Genomic DNA, 18,084 nt, shown 5'->3' with positions numbered 1-18,084 from the left:
GTGTTCTCAGTCAACTTACCTGGTAAAATAACGGAAAAATAAAAATAAATAAATAAAAGCTATGGCTGCTCATAAAGAAAAAAAGAGAACAACAAACGCAACGACAAAGGAATCTCATACATTCCACAATTTGTTCAAGCTGACAGGAGTCTTTTTCTCCTGTTAAATGTTCCTATGCAAAACTATTGTTTTCCTGGATTTGGGAGAAAGGTTATTAATTATTCACTGTTTAGTATCCTTGTATGAGGGAGCTGTGGTTTTCATGCCATTGCCTCATAGTTCACACAGACTTAAGGCCATGGAACTGGCAATATGCTTAGAGAGTGTTGTTAATTATAAACCAGGTATTAAAATGAAACTTCACTGTGTTAAGATAAAAGTAACTGTTAAGAAAAGAGTAACAGATTGGATGGTTGGGGTTTCTGAACTCCTTCTCTGACTGGATAACAGCTTGGTCACTGTACTGCTGAGGACCAGAGGGTCCAGACAAACACCTCCAAATACTTTTGCTGCACTTTTTCAAAGTGATTTAAGCCAACCAGAAAACAGCTTAGAATTTTTGGGAGAAAATCCGACTTATGATGATGGCAAGAGAGGGCCAAAAAGTTAATTTGGGCTGTTCAGTTGAGCTTGGATTATAGATATTCAAATCAGGTGCTTGGTGTTCAAACAAGTGATTCCATCAGAAAGTTGCCATGTAGGTCCTCTAACAGCACTTGCAGCATAGTAAAGAGAATAAGATACTAGCACATGACTTGACATTGATTTCAGCTTCACTCAGCCTCACTCTGATTCTCTCCTTCCTGCTTCACGCACATGTACTTGCATTTGATGAAAAAATACCCCTACTTGGATTCTGCATCATAATAGAAATAGCAGTGAGTTAAATGCTTTTCTAACATAACCACAATTCCATTAGCCTGGGTGCCAGTCTGTGTTCTGCTCTCTTGACAACTTCTTTAGGGAATTGCCAAACTCTGGTATACCGGCCCCATCATAATAAACAGATAATACTCAAAACTTTTTCAAATCAAGACATGTATTGCTTTTCACAGCTTGCTTATTCTCTCATCAACAACAAACACATTTATCAACTAGCTCCAGTTTTTGTTTTTCTAATAAAGTGCATTGCGGTTAAATTATGTGTAAATTCCAAGGCTGAATATTTAATGTTGATTGATCATACTGGCTGCCACCCACCTGCTCCTCCTCCTGTCCCCTTGGAGCCTGAGAGAGGAGAACTCTGGAATGGAGAGAAGCAGAGAATCATGGACTCTCTTAGCTCACATATGACAGATGGGGCATCATCGCTTCAAAGGCGAGCATTGGGGGGGGGGGGGGTGTTTCAACCATCACCTCTCTATCCAGGTGACAGTGACAAGAGGTGATCTTTTATCAAAGTATTTACAGTACACACTCACATAACCTCTGCATATCACCATTCACGTTACACACATTATTATACGTATCAGAAGTCTGACAAACATCCTTGAAAAAACGTCTTTACATCCAACAGTCCATCAGCCACAGCCCTCAACCCAATTACTACTGTGGATCATTTGATATGTGATGTATTGAAATTAGTATTTACTGCAACATATTATCTTGGATGCAAAGATCACAGCAGGCTGTCATTACACTATATCACAGTGTGAGAGAAAAAAAACCATCAGCCTATAAACAGTGTATTCTATCCATTCAACATGACTTTACATGGGCCTACACTATCCTATACTTTACTTAGTTTTTAACGATATTTCCATTCACTTAATAGCCTACTGTCATTAGCATTACCAGGGGCAGCCAACCTCACTATAACGGTTTATGCATGCACACAAATATATTCTGAGAAACCATGTTATTCTGAGAAATCATCATTCGGAGAAACTGAAAGTTAGAGTTGCAGGAGATTATAAATATTTTTTGATATATACATTTCCTTACCTGGGCATTCAGATCGGAGGATGTAAAACCGCAGCGCGTATTGGACTCGAAGTACAGCTTAAGTTCAGTCAGTGACGAGTGATGAGCTGTGTCTGACTTTTCCTGTGATACTGCGCTAAAGAATAACAATCAAATCAGATCTCCGTCAACATCCTTCAACTATTCATGCATGCTTTCGAAATGAAGTATGGAAGCATATGAGCTTATAGTTTAATTTCTGTGGGAAGGAGGGGATATGACCACTTCGAGATGTGCGTGGGCTCCCCCATCTGGTAGTTGACAAGCATTGTAGGCCTCCTGTTCCTGCGTAAATTACGCATAGGTTATTTGCGTCTCCAAATCCAAGATTATCAACTACTCCTTTTATTTAAATTAGGCCTAGTCATCATGATGCACATAACATTCTGTTAATTTTTGCACTGTACAAACGTCACATTGTAGTGGGTTATTTTAAATTAGGCCTTGTCACTCACTATGCACCAACATTATGTACATTTGTGCACTGTACAAACGTCACATTGTAGTGGGTTATTTTAAATTAGGCCTTGTCACTCACTATGCACCAACATTCTGTACATTTGTGCACTGTAACAACTTCACATTTAGTAGACCTCGCCTAGACTATTTTAAGCAAACTCTTGTGACAGACAGAGGAAGAGGTTTGGTGCGACTGTGTTATATGGCCCGCCACCTTTTCATCTTACTCTCTCCTGTGTGTGTGTGTGTGTGTGTGTGTGTGTGTGTGTGCGTGCGTGCGTGCGTGCGTGCGTGCGTGCGTGCGTGCGTGCGTGCGTGCATCCTGCTCCTTAAACCCTTGTAATAAGTCAATATCCAAAAAGTAGCCCTGTGACCTCAGATTGTTCCTTCTCCAAATATTTATAATGAGGATTTCAGCCACTCTGACCCTTTGTAAAACATAATGAATAATGCAGGATTGATGCTTTGCAATTGTTTCAGGGCATCGGGGAAAGCTCTGACTTGTGATTCAGCTGTATAAGTGCTTAGAGCACTCAGAGGCTTCTTTTCAGAAATCTTAATTGGATGCTTGTCACATCCATCACATTGCTGTCAACCCAATGACTTTCTCACTGGATTATTTTCAAATAGAGAGAGGGAGTTTATTTATACAATAACCACACTCACAATATATGCACAAATTGTGCATACATCCTCAGGCATTCTACTTATTTATTATATAAAATGTATAGTCTCAATGTACTGATGTTAGTTGTTGTTAGCTGCTGGTGCACACTGACACCATTTACAGAGGTCTTTCTTTCAAATGAACTATTTGACCTAAGATTGTTTGAATGTTAAATAGATTCAAGAACAAGTGAGTGTGTGCATACTTGTAGTATAGAAACATGTTGATTTAATACTTCAGGGGATATTTCATAGACCAAGATTAAGCACAACTACATTTAAAAGCAGAAATTCTCTATAGAACATAGTTTTAAGTACAGGAGTAGGCTTTATCTGGGTCCATGAAACCGGCCCAGGTGTACAGCAAGGAACAGTTTAATGCCCCATGACATTTGTAGCTGGGAGCAAGAGCCTCTTCTCTGAGCATCTGTCTGGTCAACAATACCTGCTCGTCTCTGCAAGGAGATCCTAAATTACCTAACTCTTAAATCCCCTTTAAACCCTGCAATGTAGATCTCTCTGTTGTTTTCAATTATTAACGTGTTCCTCTAGATCTCTTTGAAATGTTAAGTACATGTTCCAACATATACCTTCAAAGCTTTTTAAGTCCAATGATCTGTGTCTAGCCAGCGCTCAACCATGTTAAGCATTAGCTAATCTGTCTCATGCTACCTGGATAGATTTTTTCCTATTGCAGCCCTAATCCTGACGAGGGGGAATCAACTAAGGACCAGTTTAAAAGCTGCTTATCGAACTCTGCACTCTCACTACTTAGCGAGCAGCTAGTGATAGCTTTTCAAACTCACAAGGTGCAACTTTAATTACAGCGAATCCGGAAGGATGGAGCTCACTGATGCAGAATTCCCAGCCATATGAAGAGGTGGTACAAAAATAGAGTTGGCAAGTCATTTTACATAGGAGAGATGATCTATTGCTGGTCATTGTGGTTCAACATTGTCAAGACATGTGGCATACCTGTGTCATGGACAGGACAGACCAACACGTACATCAGCAGTGGATGGCCATCCTATCACCTCTGACCATAGAACATCAACCGTCATCTTGGTTATTTCCCGACAATTGTGCATGTTGAATAGTTGACACTCAGCAGGTTTTCTACTGCGTACGTACAACTTTTCTGTTGGTCTGTCTTGTCCTTTAGTGAGGATTGGAAATAAGGTTTGAGAAATCTACCCAAAGGGGAGTAACACCTGACCTTGTCCAAAAATCTTTTATTTTCATTCCAGTTTACAACAATATTTATTTTTGACATAAAGCTGGTCACAGAGGTGGACATACATTCAATAGGCAGGTACAAGGGGATTGGGGGAAATAAAGGGAAGTTAACATCTGACCCTGTCGTAGAATAATTAAGAAAGGAAAAGGCAAAAATAAATTGAATGATGCAGAGTATGTCGTCTTAGCATAGCAGGCAAAATCATGGATCAAACAATGAATAGAGTTGTAAACCACTGGCTTTGTCACAGAGTATAGTCAAGACACTGACACAAGATCAACCACCATAAAATGCGCACCTAGGCAGTGTTGACTAATGTAGTGCCATAATGTTGGAGGATGAGGGCTCTAAATAAACTACCTCTTTACTTAAAAACATATTGCAGTGAAGTACTAATGCATAAATAATGGGGTTCTTTGCTAAAAAGCTTGATGTTCCATTATACAAGGCAGGTAAATGGTTAAGAGTGAGTGTGTTGGGTTGCTTTCTCAACAATGTTATGCTACTCTTACAGAGTACTGCCTCTTACAGAATATGCATATTGTTTATATTGCAATGTGTACTAACAGGAAAAACATTATGAAAGAGAAGAAGAGAGGCTTGAAGAGTGATGCCAAAAAAAGAAGAAGGATGGCAGATCATAGGGTGGGTTCACGGTCTGTCCAACTCAAAAAAGTGTTGGCATAGAAAATCAATGTTAAAAAAGGAGCCCGTAGTGTGGATCCTGGAGACTGGCTCTGCTGGGTCACTTCTGCTGCAGCCGGGCAGCTTTGAACTTGGACACCCTCTTTGGGGCATCTTGGGGGGCCTCGGGGGCCACCTCCTCCAGTTTCCTCTCTGGGATGGTGGGCAGTGCTGGCAGAGCAATGGTGAATTGGGGGATCGACAAGAGAATGGGCTCCTTCTCAACCACCGTGCCTGAAAAGGCCTGGATCAATGACAAAGAATAAGATGGCGGTTAATGTGACGCTGTAAACTTGGCAGGACATAGACCACTCCTGCTCTAAGCATTTATTTAAGTTCAAAGAAATTGCTGTTCAATGTGAACTAATCACCCCTGTCTCTTGTACGTTTTATACCGATGATCGTATTTATTGCACTGTACATTTAAATCATTTTCTCTCATGTTTCTTGTCTATTTATTGTATCTGTGCCGGTTTGTTGTATGTATCTGAAGCACTGCTGTTGCTGTAATAAGAATTTCCCTAAAGGGACAAATAAAGTTGTTGGCACTGAATTGAAGATCTTTACAGTATTAGAATATTGACGGAGTATTGAATCAGGACCAGCTGAGTTTACCTGAAAGCTGCTGGTGGGGTGTAGGAGGACCCCAGTGGGGCTGTCCTCCTCCGTGATGCCGTCGCTGGTGTCGCTGTACGTGTTCTCGTCATGGCTCAGAGTGCGTCCAAACGTCCGGCGCTCCTCGAAGTCGGCAGCGCTGCTCTCGCTGGTGTCGCTACACACACTGCTCTCTCTGCTCCGGGACTTCAGGATTGACTTCCTGGGGATGGGCTCGCCGTTCTTCACATCCACAAACAACCTGACAAAAGGCCACAAACATACACACAGTCAGCCATTATACCCAATCAGATCGCAGAACTTGTTAATAGACAGACACAGATACCGAATCAGAATAAAGAAATCTGGAAACATTCAGAGTAAACACCATTCCATATATGCCATTTTTACATTTGATCCAAAATGTTGCCAAAAGTTTATGCCAACCAAACATTTAATGATTGATGTGTAGCCTGTAGTGTGTGTGTACCTGTAGAGGTCTGTGGGCGTAGTGATGTTGTGGAGCCCGTGGTGAGAGTGACCGTTGCTGGTGCCGTTCTTCTTTTTCCTCTTGGCTTGCTGCTTCTGTTCTTTCAGCTCACTGAACTTCAACATGGTGTTCTTCCCTGTGTTTATCCTCACCTGGAGAGACAGAGGGAGTTGAAGTACATTGATTTACATAGCTCAAATAACATAATGGACTACAAGTTGACTGCGATGAGTTTAATACGCTTCATACACACTGACCTTCTTAGGTTCCACCGTATGAGAGAAATAGATGGTAGGCAAACAGTCGCCTTCCTCCTCCTCTGCTTCATCTTCCTCCTCCTCCCCATCCCTGGTTGACTGGGCTGTACTGTTGAGTTGGCTGCCGTTGTGAGGCACAAATGCCCTGCCTTTGCTCCTCTCATCATGTCCATTGACACAATGATGGCTGCCGCTATCTCCCTCCTTCTCTTCCTCAGAGGATGTTGTGTCATCGTTGCCATTGGTGTCTGCACTGTCAAACCGTCTGAAAACAATAGAAACAAAGTATCAAGCCGGGAGAAATCTAATCTATATTTTATCATGAAACACAGGTGTGAAGGTGGATAGAGTGGCGCTGAATTACTCCTCAATTTGAACATCTATGCATTTTGTGTGTGTGTGTATTTAACTCTACCGGTGATGCTCCTCTTCCTGCTCCTCCTGCGCTTCCAGCTCATCCAGTCTGGCCCATAGCTCCTCCTCAGACAGCACTCTTCTGCTCCCTCCATCTCCCTCTCCACTGCCCTCTTCGTCCTCCTCCTCTTCTTCTTCCTCTATCTTCACAACAACCTCCATTTTGGGCTTAGAGTGGGGCTTAAGAGCCACACGCTGCTTTCCTTTGCTGACCATTTCTTCAATACTTCCAACCTCTTCTCTGATGTCCACATAGTCCCCTTTAGCCTGAGGAAACAGAGAAGGGTATAAGTGTGGGTGTGTTTAAGTGTGGGTGTGTTTCTGATCATATAAATAGATTTTCTGCACAGGGAGTTAGTTGTCTATCGGATAAGCTGGCTGAAGAGGATCCTAAAAACTCTTTGTTATCACTGTAATTACACTTACGCCTGAGAGTTTTTCTAGATCCTCTGTAAACCCAACTCTGGCTTCAAAGTCCTTCCTCGTCTTGTGCAAGTCATCCAGCGCACTATTTACATCTAAAAAACAAAGCACAAAAATTGTGTGATGGAATAGAAAAATCCGCCAGCAAGGGGTTAAACTCTTAACACAGTAAAAAAAAAGAGGAAAATTATGACAAACAGTTCATAACATCGCAAGCCCTCGGTGCTACTTCGGATCATTAAATCTTCACAACAATTAAACCCCCATTCGCTAAAGGCAGCAGGGGCTCCGTTGCCATGGCGACAGCGAGCCTTCAAGCCGTACGTCTCGAAACGTTGGGGAAAGGTCAAACGCGGACCGCATGACAACTCAGCGGGGCTGTTTGACAAATCTCAGCGATCCATGTTTGCATTATGGCACTTAGTTGTGTAAAAGCGGCCTGGGCAGGGTCAGGGAAGGTTATGTCACATTCACGCTTCAGGTAAACACCAGTCTAATAATGGCCGCATCATCATCACACATTGTTATTTAGGCCCATCTGACGCTATATATTAAAGAGCTTTTTCGGATGCAGAGTGAATACCAAAGGGGAGCGAAGGGGAAAAACTCTCTTTAGACAGGAGGGTTTAAGGCTGGACCTATTGTGACAAAATAATTGCAGATGGCCAAAATCGATGAGTAACCAACAAATAGCAATCTGGACATAATTCCGCATTTTCAATAGAAATGAACTTGCAGTATTGCAAATTATGACCAAGATGATGGTGTGTTATTACTTATTTGCTAGTGCAATTGTAATTTGATAGATAATTGTCCATCAGAAAAATGTATCAAACATTCTAACAATCCAAGGATTCACAAAATAAGTAGCCATTCAACTTTTAGTTTGAACTGAGTGATCACCTCTTTTTCGGTTTGTCTGACAGCAAGTCCATGACAACAGCCCCCCTGCTGGGTGAACCGTGGTAGTGTTGAGAAGACATTCAAAACATGACCTCAATCTTTCTCAATAAGAATTATCACGAGCATACATTGCGAAACAATATATAGGCATACAATTGAGGAGTTCTCTCGTTTTTTAAATAATATTAGTTATGTGAGTGTCAAAGTTGGGCAAGGTGCCATGGTATCTGAGAAAATTCAAAATTGCTTCCAAAACAAACGCACGTTTCTTCCTGTGCTCCACGAGCTTCTGGGCCTGCTTGGCAGAGCACTTTGCAAACCAGTTGTCCCCCAGCAGTACGGTGATCTCATTGGTATGGACCAGCTTCCCAGGCATGAAGGCCAGAGGGCCAAATGGCACCTGTTACAGCAGAGAGGAGAAGAGATCAACTTGCATTATTCAAGTTGAGTTCAAGTTTCAACTTGACTTTCAATCGTTTTTATTGAATTTTTGTTATATATACAGTACTTTTATTTAACCTTTATTTAACTAGGCAAGTCCGTTAAGAATAAATTCTTATTTACAATGACGGCCTACCAAAAGGCAAAAGGCCTCCTGCGGGGATGGGGGCTGGAATAAAAAAAATAAATAATAATGTATAGGACAAAACACACATCACGAGAAGAGAGACAACACTACATAAAGAGAGACCTAAGACAACAACATAGCATGGCAACAACACATGACAACACAGCATGGTAGCAACACAACAACATGGTAGCAACACAACATGGTAACAGGACAAAATACGGTACAAACATTATTGGGCACAGACAACAGCACAAAGGGCAAGAAGGTAGAGATGACAATACATCACGCAAAGCAGCCACAACTGTCAGTAAGAGTGTCCATGATTGAGTCTTTGAATGAAGAGATTGAGATAAAAAACTGCCCGGTTTGAGTGTTTGTTGCAGGTCGTTCCAGTCGTTAGCTGCAGCGAACTGAAAAGACGAGCAACGCAAGGATGTGTGTGCTCTGGGAACCTTTAACAGAATGTGACTGGCAGAACGGGTGTTGTATGTGGAGGATGAGGGCTGCAGTAGATATCTCAGATAGGGAGGAGTGAAACCTAAGAGGGTTTATAAATAAGCATCAACCAGTGGGTCTTGCGACAGTACCAGTCAAACATTTAGACAAACCTACTCATTCCAGGGTTTTTCTTTATTTTTTACATTGTAGAATAAAAGTGAAGACATCAAAACTATTAAATAGTGGCGCTGCGGCCTAAGGCACTGCATCTCGGTGCTAGAGGCATCACTACAGACCCTGGTTCGATTCCAGGCTGTATCACAACCGGCCGTGATTGGGAGTCCCATAGGGCGGCGCACAATTGGCCCAGCAATCTCCTCCTTGGTCAAAATAGCCCTTACACAGCCTGGAAGTGTGTTGGGTCATTGTCCTGTTGAAAAACAAATGATAGTCCCACTAAGCGCAAACCAGATGGGGTGGCGTATCCCTGCAGAATGCGGTGGTAGCCATGCTGGTTAAGTGTTCCTTGAATTATAAATAAATCACAGACAGTGTCACCAGCAAAGCACCCCCACACCTCCATGATTCACGGTGGGAACCACACATGCAGAGATCATCTGTTCACCTTGACTGACCTTTATGTCTTAAAGTAATATGGACTTGGTCTTTTACCAAATATGCTATCTTCTGTATACCACCTCTACCTTGTCACAACATAACTGATTGGCTCAAACGCATTAAGGAAAGAAATTCCACAAATGTTACAGTTTTGACAATCGCTAGGACCCATTTCTCAATACTTAGTCACTTTTTCAAAACTCTTCACACAGTAAGCACAACAGCAGTCTATGTGGGCTAAACTGTGTATCATTTTTCTTTGCTTTGGCACAAAATGCATTCAATTACAAAATCTTTCAAATTTCACTAATTATTTTCTCACTCCGACACAACCACCACCAAAACTCTATGTACCTACAGGCCAATTTGCAAATGTTTACATACTCTTTTCAAAACTGTTAAACTTAAGTTCAAAACCTAACATAACACAAAATTGAATAAGACAGCAATTTGCTACATTTCTACAGTAATACCGTATTGAAATATATTCCAAATATTAAAAAAAAAGAATACTATCAAAACAATTAGACCAACCACAGCTGATTCCCATTGTAGCTGAACACCTACCCAGGTGTTAGTCTTTCAGTTTCATTACCATCTAGACAAAAGGGGACATCTTATGAATAATGCTGGACTGTAATGTAAACATGGACCCAGCCAGAGATAGAGAAGTGGCTGACAGAGGAAGAAGAGTGGCTGGGAGAGGGAGAGGGAGAGGAGTACGTGTGCGTGGTGGAAGAAGACTGAGTGGAAGATCAAGAGCTGTAGTCTCAGATGAGATTAGGGCTACTATAATTGATCATGTAATAAATCATGGTCTATCAATGAGAGGCTGGTCTGAGTGCAGCCAAATCTGCAACGCTCAACAGTGGCATCTATTGTGAGAAATTTCTGGCAAAACAACACGTAGGATGTCCATTCTGCAAGGGCACATTCTGCACATTTCAGAAGTAAATTGAGCAAAGCCTCCAAACCCACTTGTGTGTAATTGTTTTTGTATTTCTGCCTATGACACAACGGTTACATCCCACAGGTAGGAGAGGTAGGATTTTGACTGCTGTGCAGGAAACTGTAATCGTTGATATGGTCATCAGAAACAATGGCATAAAACTCAGAGATTCGGGACAGAGTGTTGGCAGACAACATTACATTTGGAAATATTCACAATGTAAGCATAACAACTATTTCTAGAGTCCTGAAACAACATCAAGTCAGGATGAAGCAGTTGTACACTGTCCCCTTTGAGAGGAACTCTGAAAGTCAAGCAACTCAGGAACCAATATGTCCAGGTAAGATGACTATAAAATACAGAACTGGTTTTGAACAAAACCAAACAGGGCAAAGGCACACAATGGCATGTATTTAGGTATAATGTAAACTACCGTAATAGCCTAACTCTTAGGTTGCCTTGTGGATTTATTTGAGAGAGTCATGGGGATTGAAGCAAGGCAAAAAACCCACATATTCATCTTTGTGGATGAGGCTCGTTTCAACTTGGCCAAAACACAGTGGCGAGGAAGGAATGTGATTTGGAAAAGAGCCACAGTGGATGTCCCGGGCCAGAGGGGTGCCAACAACACAATATGTGCAGCAATATCCTCTGATGGATTGTTGTTACACAAACCGCTAATTGGGCCATACAACACCGAGCGTCTCCTTTCATTCCTGGATGACATCTATGGAAGGGTTGTGCCAGATGAGGCGAAATCGGCCAACGTTTGTAATTGTATGGGACAATGTGGCATCTCACCACTCACGTGCAGTCACAGAGTGGTTTGCAGCCCATCCCAGGATGGTGTCCCTTTTCCTCTCACCTTACTCTCCATTCCTCAACCCCATAGAGGAATTATTTTCCTCATGGAGGTGGAAGGTTTATGACCACCATCCACATGATCAAATGTCCCTCCTGGACGCAATAAATGCTGGATGCCTGGACATATCTGCAGAAGATTGCCAGGGATGAACCAGGCATGTCAAAATATTATTTCCTAGGTGTATTGCCCAAGATGACATAAGATGTGAGGTGGAGGAAAACCTGTTGAAGCATATTGCATCATGTCTGATTCATTCCTGTAACATATACTGCAGTGAATTCTAAACAGTGGAGAGGTGTCATTCTTGTTTGTTAATTTTTTATTTATTTTTTTACAAAAGAAAACATTGTGTAATGCTACCTGTTGTTAGTGTTTTTTAGGTCATTGTTTTATGAGTGACAAAGTGTCCTTGTTGGGTGACAAACTTTGTGAGTGTTATGGAATAATGAGTTAATCTGAGACATGTATGAAGTGTTTTGGTAGTTGTAGTGCATTTTGGATGTGAAATTAACTGCTGTGCCAAGCTGAAAGTTGGTTAGGAGAACTGTGTGAAGAGTTTTGAAAAAGTGACCTAAGTATTGAGAAATGGGCCCTAAAGATTTTTTTTTACAATGTAATTGAAATGCATTCCAGGTGACTACCTCATGAAGCTGGTTGAGAGAATGGCAAGAATATGAAAAGCTGTCATCAAGGCAAAGGGTGGTTACTTTGAAGAATCTAAAATATATTTTTGATTTAACACTTTTTTGGTTACTACATGATTCCATATGCATTTTATTTATTAAATGTTTAACTAGGCACATCAGTTAAGAACAAATTATTATTTATAATGACAGCCTACTCCGGCCAAACCCTAACGACGCTGGGCCAATTGCGCGCCACCCTATGGGACTCCCAATCACGGCCGGTTGTGACACAGCCTGGAATCGAACCAGGTTCTGTAGTGACGCCTCTAGCGCCGAGATGCAGTGCCTTAGACCGCTGCGCCACTATTTAATAGTTTTGATGTCTTCAAAACGAAAAAATAGTACAAATAAAGAAAAACCCTGGAATGAGTAGGTGTGTCCAAACTTTTGACTGGCACTGTATATTATGGCAATTTAAACATGGTTCTGCATACTTTTTTACAAACTAAAAGTGAAGCTGAATAGCTTAAAGAAAACGAGAATAGAAACTGATAGTGAAAGATAAGGCCTTCCCTATAACACACCATATGTAAACATCTCAAAAGCACCCATCTCGCTGTATTAACTGCTGTGTTTTCGCTCCAGATCAAGAGGGGACAATGGCTTGGGAATTCACTCGACACACCTCATAATAAACTGTAAATAATACCCTGCTATGGAAACTCACTCCCCAGTGCATTTACTGCATTTGACTGGACAAGATGGCGCCGACAGACACGGTCACCCTATTTTCTAGCCAAATTTGCATTATTTCACATTTTTGTATTATTTCTTACATTTGCTTAGAAAGTTTCCAGTATAATTTCGTACAGCTGAATTTTTGTTTTGTTTTATCCACTTTGTATATGGGTGCTTACATTTATCCTATTTCACACATGTACAAGTTCGAATTGTTAATGTATTTGTTGCCGTTGATAATAGCTGAGACACCCTCAGCTATTATCAATGGCAACCCTGGAGCAATTAGGGTTAAGTGCCTTGCTAAAGGGCACAGACAGATTTTTCACCTAGTCAGCTCAGGGATTTGAACCAGCAACCTTTTGGTTACTGGCCCAATGCTCCTAACCGCTAGGCTACCTGCCACGGTTAGGATATATATATAGTATTCTAGTCATGGCTCATCCTGTACAACTACTGCCATACACACCTTTTTCTAATCATATGCTGTCCATACATTAGATATACACACAGTGCCTTCAGAAAGTATTCAGACCCCTTGACTTAAAAAAAATAATAAAGTTACAGCCTTAACCTAAAATTGATTTTTAACATTTTTATTCCCCCCTCAATCTACACACAATACACCATAATGACAAAGCAAAAACAGGTTAATAAATTTTAGCAAATATATTAAAAACAGAAATATTACATTTACAAAAGTATTCAGACCCTTTACTCAGTACTTCGTTGAAGCACCTTTGGCAGCAATTACAGCCTTGCGTCTTCTTGGGTATGATGCTACAAGCTGCGCACACCTGTATTTGGGAATTTCATCCCATTCTTCTCTGCTGATCCTCTCAAGCTGTGTCAGGTTGGATGGGGAGCGTTGCTGCACAGCTATTTTCAGGTCTCTCCAGAGATGTTCGATCGGGTTCAAGTCCGGGCTCTGGCTAGGCCACTCAAGGACATTGAGACTTGTCCCGAAGCCACTCCTGCATTGTCTTGGCTGTGTGCTTAGGGTTGTTATCATGTTGGAAGGTGAACCGTCGTCCCAGTCTGAGGTCCTGAGCGCTCTGGAGCTGGTTTTCATCAAGGATCTCTCTTTCCTTTATCCTGACTAGTCTCCCAGTCCCTGCCGCTGAAAAACACCTCCCACAGCATGATGCTGCCACCACCATGCTTCACCGTAGAGATGGTGCCAAGTTTCCTCCAGACGTGACGCTTGGCATTCAGTTCAAAGAGTTCAAACTTGGTTTCATCAGGACCAGAGAATCTTGTTTCTCATGGTCTGAGAGTCATTAGATGCCTTTTGGCAAACTCCAAGCGGGCTGTCCTGTGCCTTTTACTGAGGAGTGGCGTCGTCTGGCCACTCTACCATAAAGGCCTGATTGGTGGAGGGCTGCAGAGATAGTTGTCCTTCTGGAAGATTGTCCCATCTCCACAGAGGAACTCTGGAGGTCTGTCAGAGTGACCATCAGGTTCTTGGTCACCTCCCTGATCAAGGCCCTTCTCCCCCGATTGCTCAGTTTGGGCAGGCGGCCAGATCTAGGAAGTCTTGGTGGTTCCAAACTTCTTCCATTTAAGAATGATGGCCACTGTGTTCTTGGAGACCTTCAATGTTGCAGAGATTTTTTGGTACCCTTCCCCAGATCTGTGCCTAGACACAATCCTGTCTCTGCACTCTATGGACAATTGCTTTGACATGCACTGTCAACTGTGGGACCTTATATAGAAAGGTGTGTGCCTTTCCAAATCATGTCCAATTAATTTACCTCAGGTGGACTCCAATCAAGTTGTAGAAACATCTCAAGGATGAGCAATGGAAACCAGATGCACTTGAGCTCAATTTCAAATCTCATCGCAAAGGTTGCTTTGTCATTATGGAATATTGTGTGTAGACTGATGGATTTTTTTTTATTTAATACATTTTGGAATAAGGCTGTAATGTAACAAAATGTGGTAAAAGTGAAGGGGTCTGAATACTGTATATATATTATATATATGCTCTGGACTCTGATATTGCTCGTTCTGACATTTTATTGTGTGGGGGGGTTGTGTGTCTATTGTTATTGCATTTTGTTGCACCTGCGATAACATCTGCAAATCTGTGTGCGCAACCAATAAACTTTGATTTGATAAGAGAAATATGGAACGTACCATGATGTCATAGGATACCTGATCTGGAAGAGTTTTGAGTCGATCCTCGAGAGTTTCATAGTCACCCTTTACCTTCACCCTGAAAGTCCAAAGTTTTTTTAATTTCAGTTAAAAAATGGCACACACACAAAACATTACACATGCCCTTCCTGACCTACAGGTTATGCCTGAAAGGACACACAGATCTCATGTTTAGCCTATCTATCTATGTACTATCAAGGATGTGGTGCGTGAATCGTGGTGGAACTAGTAACGTTATCTAGAAGCACAGTAGCACCATAACTCACAAGATGCTGTGTGTATGAGTGGTAGTGGCTGACTCCAATGCCATAGTCACTACGTGGAATCGCTACACAAACTCACCAGTGATGGATCTGACCTTCGCAGCCTTGCACCACCTGTTGTTAACAGAGTGACAATTATTTAGGTCAAACTTTGCATTTCTATTCTCCCTAAAAAAAAACTGTCAGAAGAACCCCCTCCATTTTACAGTTGTTTACACTTAATCACCGGGGGAAAACAACACAGAAGCAAATTCTCGGGAAGTTTAGAGTGTTTTGGTTAAACAGCTGTCAAAGATGAATTGTATCGAAATGTTAAAGGATCAAAAGCTTTTCTGAACCACCCAGTATATACTTACATACACAGGAGCACCAACCTGGGGGCAGGAAGGGGCATCTGCATACTTTGCAATGGATATCATACCAGGAAGTAGCCTACTACAGTACTACACTTTAGGTAGAAGCATTAGGACTAAGGCCTATGTTTCTATTTGAAAGGCATAAAGTTGCACCCTCCATTACATACTGCATGACTCCAATTCTAATGTAACACAACAAGAACATGACCTACACTTTGGATTGATATTGGCTTTACATTTAGCTAAGATTAAAGTAGTTAGTTATGGATGTTGAATCTAGGTTAATGTTTAATGGGCAGTAGGCCGACCGCACAAGGAAATGCTTGTGTATTGTTACGTGCATGGTTAATTTGTTTACTTTTCATGCATTGTACTTGCTGAAATAGATAAACATGGGTCAATATCAGAGCAATTGACAAACTTGATGCATACTAGATGGTTGTACACAACATGGCTTGTCCAGGATCCACGATGAAATAAACAACAAGCAACATGTGACCGCTACCTCAAGGAAGCTTCTAGAAAAAAAAGGTTAAGAAAATGTCCACGATAAATGATCTGTCGAAGAGGCCACGCGCGCATAAATGAATATGCAACCTGCTGAAAGAGAATGCATGTTAGGTCTCATCTCACGAAAATGCAAAACGATTTGCAAAATTCTGTTGTCGACCGCGTGCATGATCAACACGCACAGCTCACGCTAGCTACAGTAGCAAGCTAATTCATTGTTTTACCTTTTTATGTTCCACGCGAAGTCTATCAACTCCTTGTGGGACCTCTATATTCATTTTATTTCTCTCAGCCATTTTCCCATGTAATATTTAGATGCAAATGTGACGTTTGTGAATAAAAAACAATGCTCAGGGGTTGTAAGTCCTAAAAAAATGTTTATGAATGCAATTGCAGGTATTCCTGAGAGGCGTTTTCCTATTATTCATCAAAGGGGCAGTGGTAGATATCCAAGATTTCGGAAGTGCAACCATTTCACATTCTCATTTTAGGATTTCAGCATGATCCCCGAAATATCCACGGAATATAATCCTCAATTGTTCAGCGTCCTCCTCACCGACCCTGCGCCATGTTCCTCTGCCCGTTTCCCGGTGTAGTCTGGGTAAAATGCTCTCAAGCACAACAATGTTGCAAATGCATGATAAATTATAACATAATGTAAACAATAGGCTACAGACAGAGAGCATTTCCCTTTCTCGCAATGTTGTTAAATTAAACATATTACAAACTGGCTCTTTCCACATTCCGTGAGGTTAATTGACTGTATATATTGTGTGATTGGTTCCAATCCCCCCTCCCCATTACGTTACTTTATATTTGCACTTTCATTTTAGTAATTTTGCAGACGCTCTTATACAGAGCGATTTACAGTAGCGAGTGCATACATTTACATACCTTGCAAATTATATCAAATAGTTCGTTGTAAATTCACTGTAGTTACAGAGCATTGGTTAAAACTTTATTCCATCATTCTTTTACATTATTGTGAATTATGCAAGATCGAATCTTCTACTTATGTTGCACCAAGATGCACATAGAATTCATTTGTCAGATGCTCTCATGATAGAGGACAGGAGTATAGTTGGGAAGATCAGTTATCTTTCTCTTTTGTTAAATATACTGTAAGTTCAAATGGCAAAATATCAGGAAAAGGTCACACAAGCTCAGGGCTGCGTACGAAAACAAGCAATAAGCATTAAATTAAACGGAAATGGTGCTGTTCTAAACGACCTGTTTAAAAAAGGTTGTGGGAACAGGTTCAAAATTTACCGCTGTCCTTTAAACAGTAATGTTCGCATCAAGCCACACCCCATCGGGGTGGCATGTAACCTGGTGGCTAGGAGCATTGCGCAAGTAACCAAAATGTTGCTGGATCAAATCCCCAAGCTGACAAGGTTGTTCTGCCCTTGAGGCCCTTGAGCAAGGCAGTTAACCCCCGGGTGCCGATGGCGTGGATGTCGATTAATGCAGCCCCCCGCACCTCTCTGATTCAGAGGGGTTGGGTTAAATGCGGAAGACACATTTCAGTTGAATGCATTCAGTTGTACAAATATCATTTCAATTTAAGAGTCTTTATTGGCATGAGAAACATGTTTACATTGCCAAAGCAAGTGAAAAAGATAAACAAAAGTGAAATAAACAAAAGATTTAAACAGTAAACATTACACTCAAATCAAATTTTATTGGTCACATACATGGTTAGCAGATGTTAATGTGAGTGTAGCGAAATGCTTGTGCTTCTAGTTCCGACAGTTCAGTAATATCTAACAAGTAATCTACCTAATACACACAAACCTAAAGGGATGGAATAAGAATATGTACATATAAATATATGGATAAGCGATGGTCGTGCGGCATAGGCAAGATGCAATAGATAGTATAAATACAGTATATACATGTAA

General features: G+C 41.3%; 2 protein-coding genes across 4 annotated transcripts in view; both read right to left on the bottom strand.

Moving 5' to 3' along the window:
- Positions 1 to 2,123, bottom strand: part of LOC139584493 (zinc finger protein 536-like) — a 37,099-nt gene extending 34,976 nt beyond the window's left edge. The window contains exon 1 of the mRNA XM_071416432.1: positions 1,945 to 2,123. The gene's annotated coding sequence lies outside the window, so the exon portion shown is untranslated. The remainder of the gene's footprint in view (positions 1 to 1,944) is intronic.
- A 2,179-nt stretch (positions 2,124 to 4,302) lies between these two features.
- LOC139584490 (unconventional prefoldin RPB5 interactor 1-like) lies at positions 4,303 to 16,803 on the bottom strand. 3 transcript variants are annotated; one of them, XM_071416430.1, is made up of 11 exons: positions 16,408 to 16,765; positions 15,397 to 15,431; positions 15,034 to 15,112; positions 9,395 to 9,528; positions 8,354 to 8,489; positions 7,190 to 7,281; positions 6,765 to 7,030; positions 6,350 to 6,614; positions 6,093 to 6,244; positions 5,624 to 5,864; positions 4,303 to 5,252 (listed from the first exon to the last, which is right to left on the bottom strand). In XM_071416430.1, the coding sequence occupies exons 4-11, from the start codon at positions 9,443 to 9,445 to the stop codon at positions 5,070 to 5,072; spliced, it is 1,386 nt and encodes a 461-aa protein (XP_071272531.1). In that variant the 5' UTR covers positions 9,446 to 9,528; positions 15,034 to 15,112; positions 15,397 to 15,431; positions 16,408 to 16,765; the 3' UTR covers positions 4,303 to 5,069. The 3 variants fall into 3 exon arrangements, with proteins under 3 accessions (XP_071272531.1, XP_071272529.1, XP_071272530.1); XM_071416428.1 differs by lacking the exon at positions 9,395 to 9,528 and having other exon boundaries at positions 16,408 to 16,803; XM_071416429.1 differs by lacking the exons at positions 9,395 to 9,528; positions 16,408 to 16,765 and adding an exon at positions 15,674 to 15,879.
- Between the last annotated feature and the right edge of the window lie 1,281 nt (positions 16,804 to 18,084).

This window comes from Salvelinus alpinus, chromosome 9 (genome assembly GCF_045679555.1).
Source record: "Salvelinus alpinus chromosome 9, SLU_Salpinus.1, whole genome shotgun sequence".
NCBI classification, from domain to species: Eukaryota; Metazoa; Chordata; class Actinopteri; order Salmoniformes; family Salmonidae; genus Salvelinus; species Salvelinus alpinus.
This window is presented reverse-complemented; position numbering and strand designations above follow the sequence as displayed.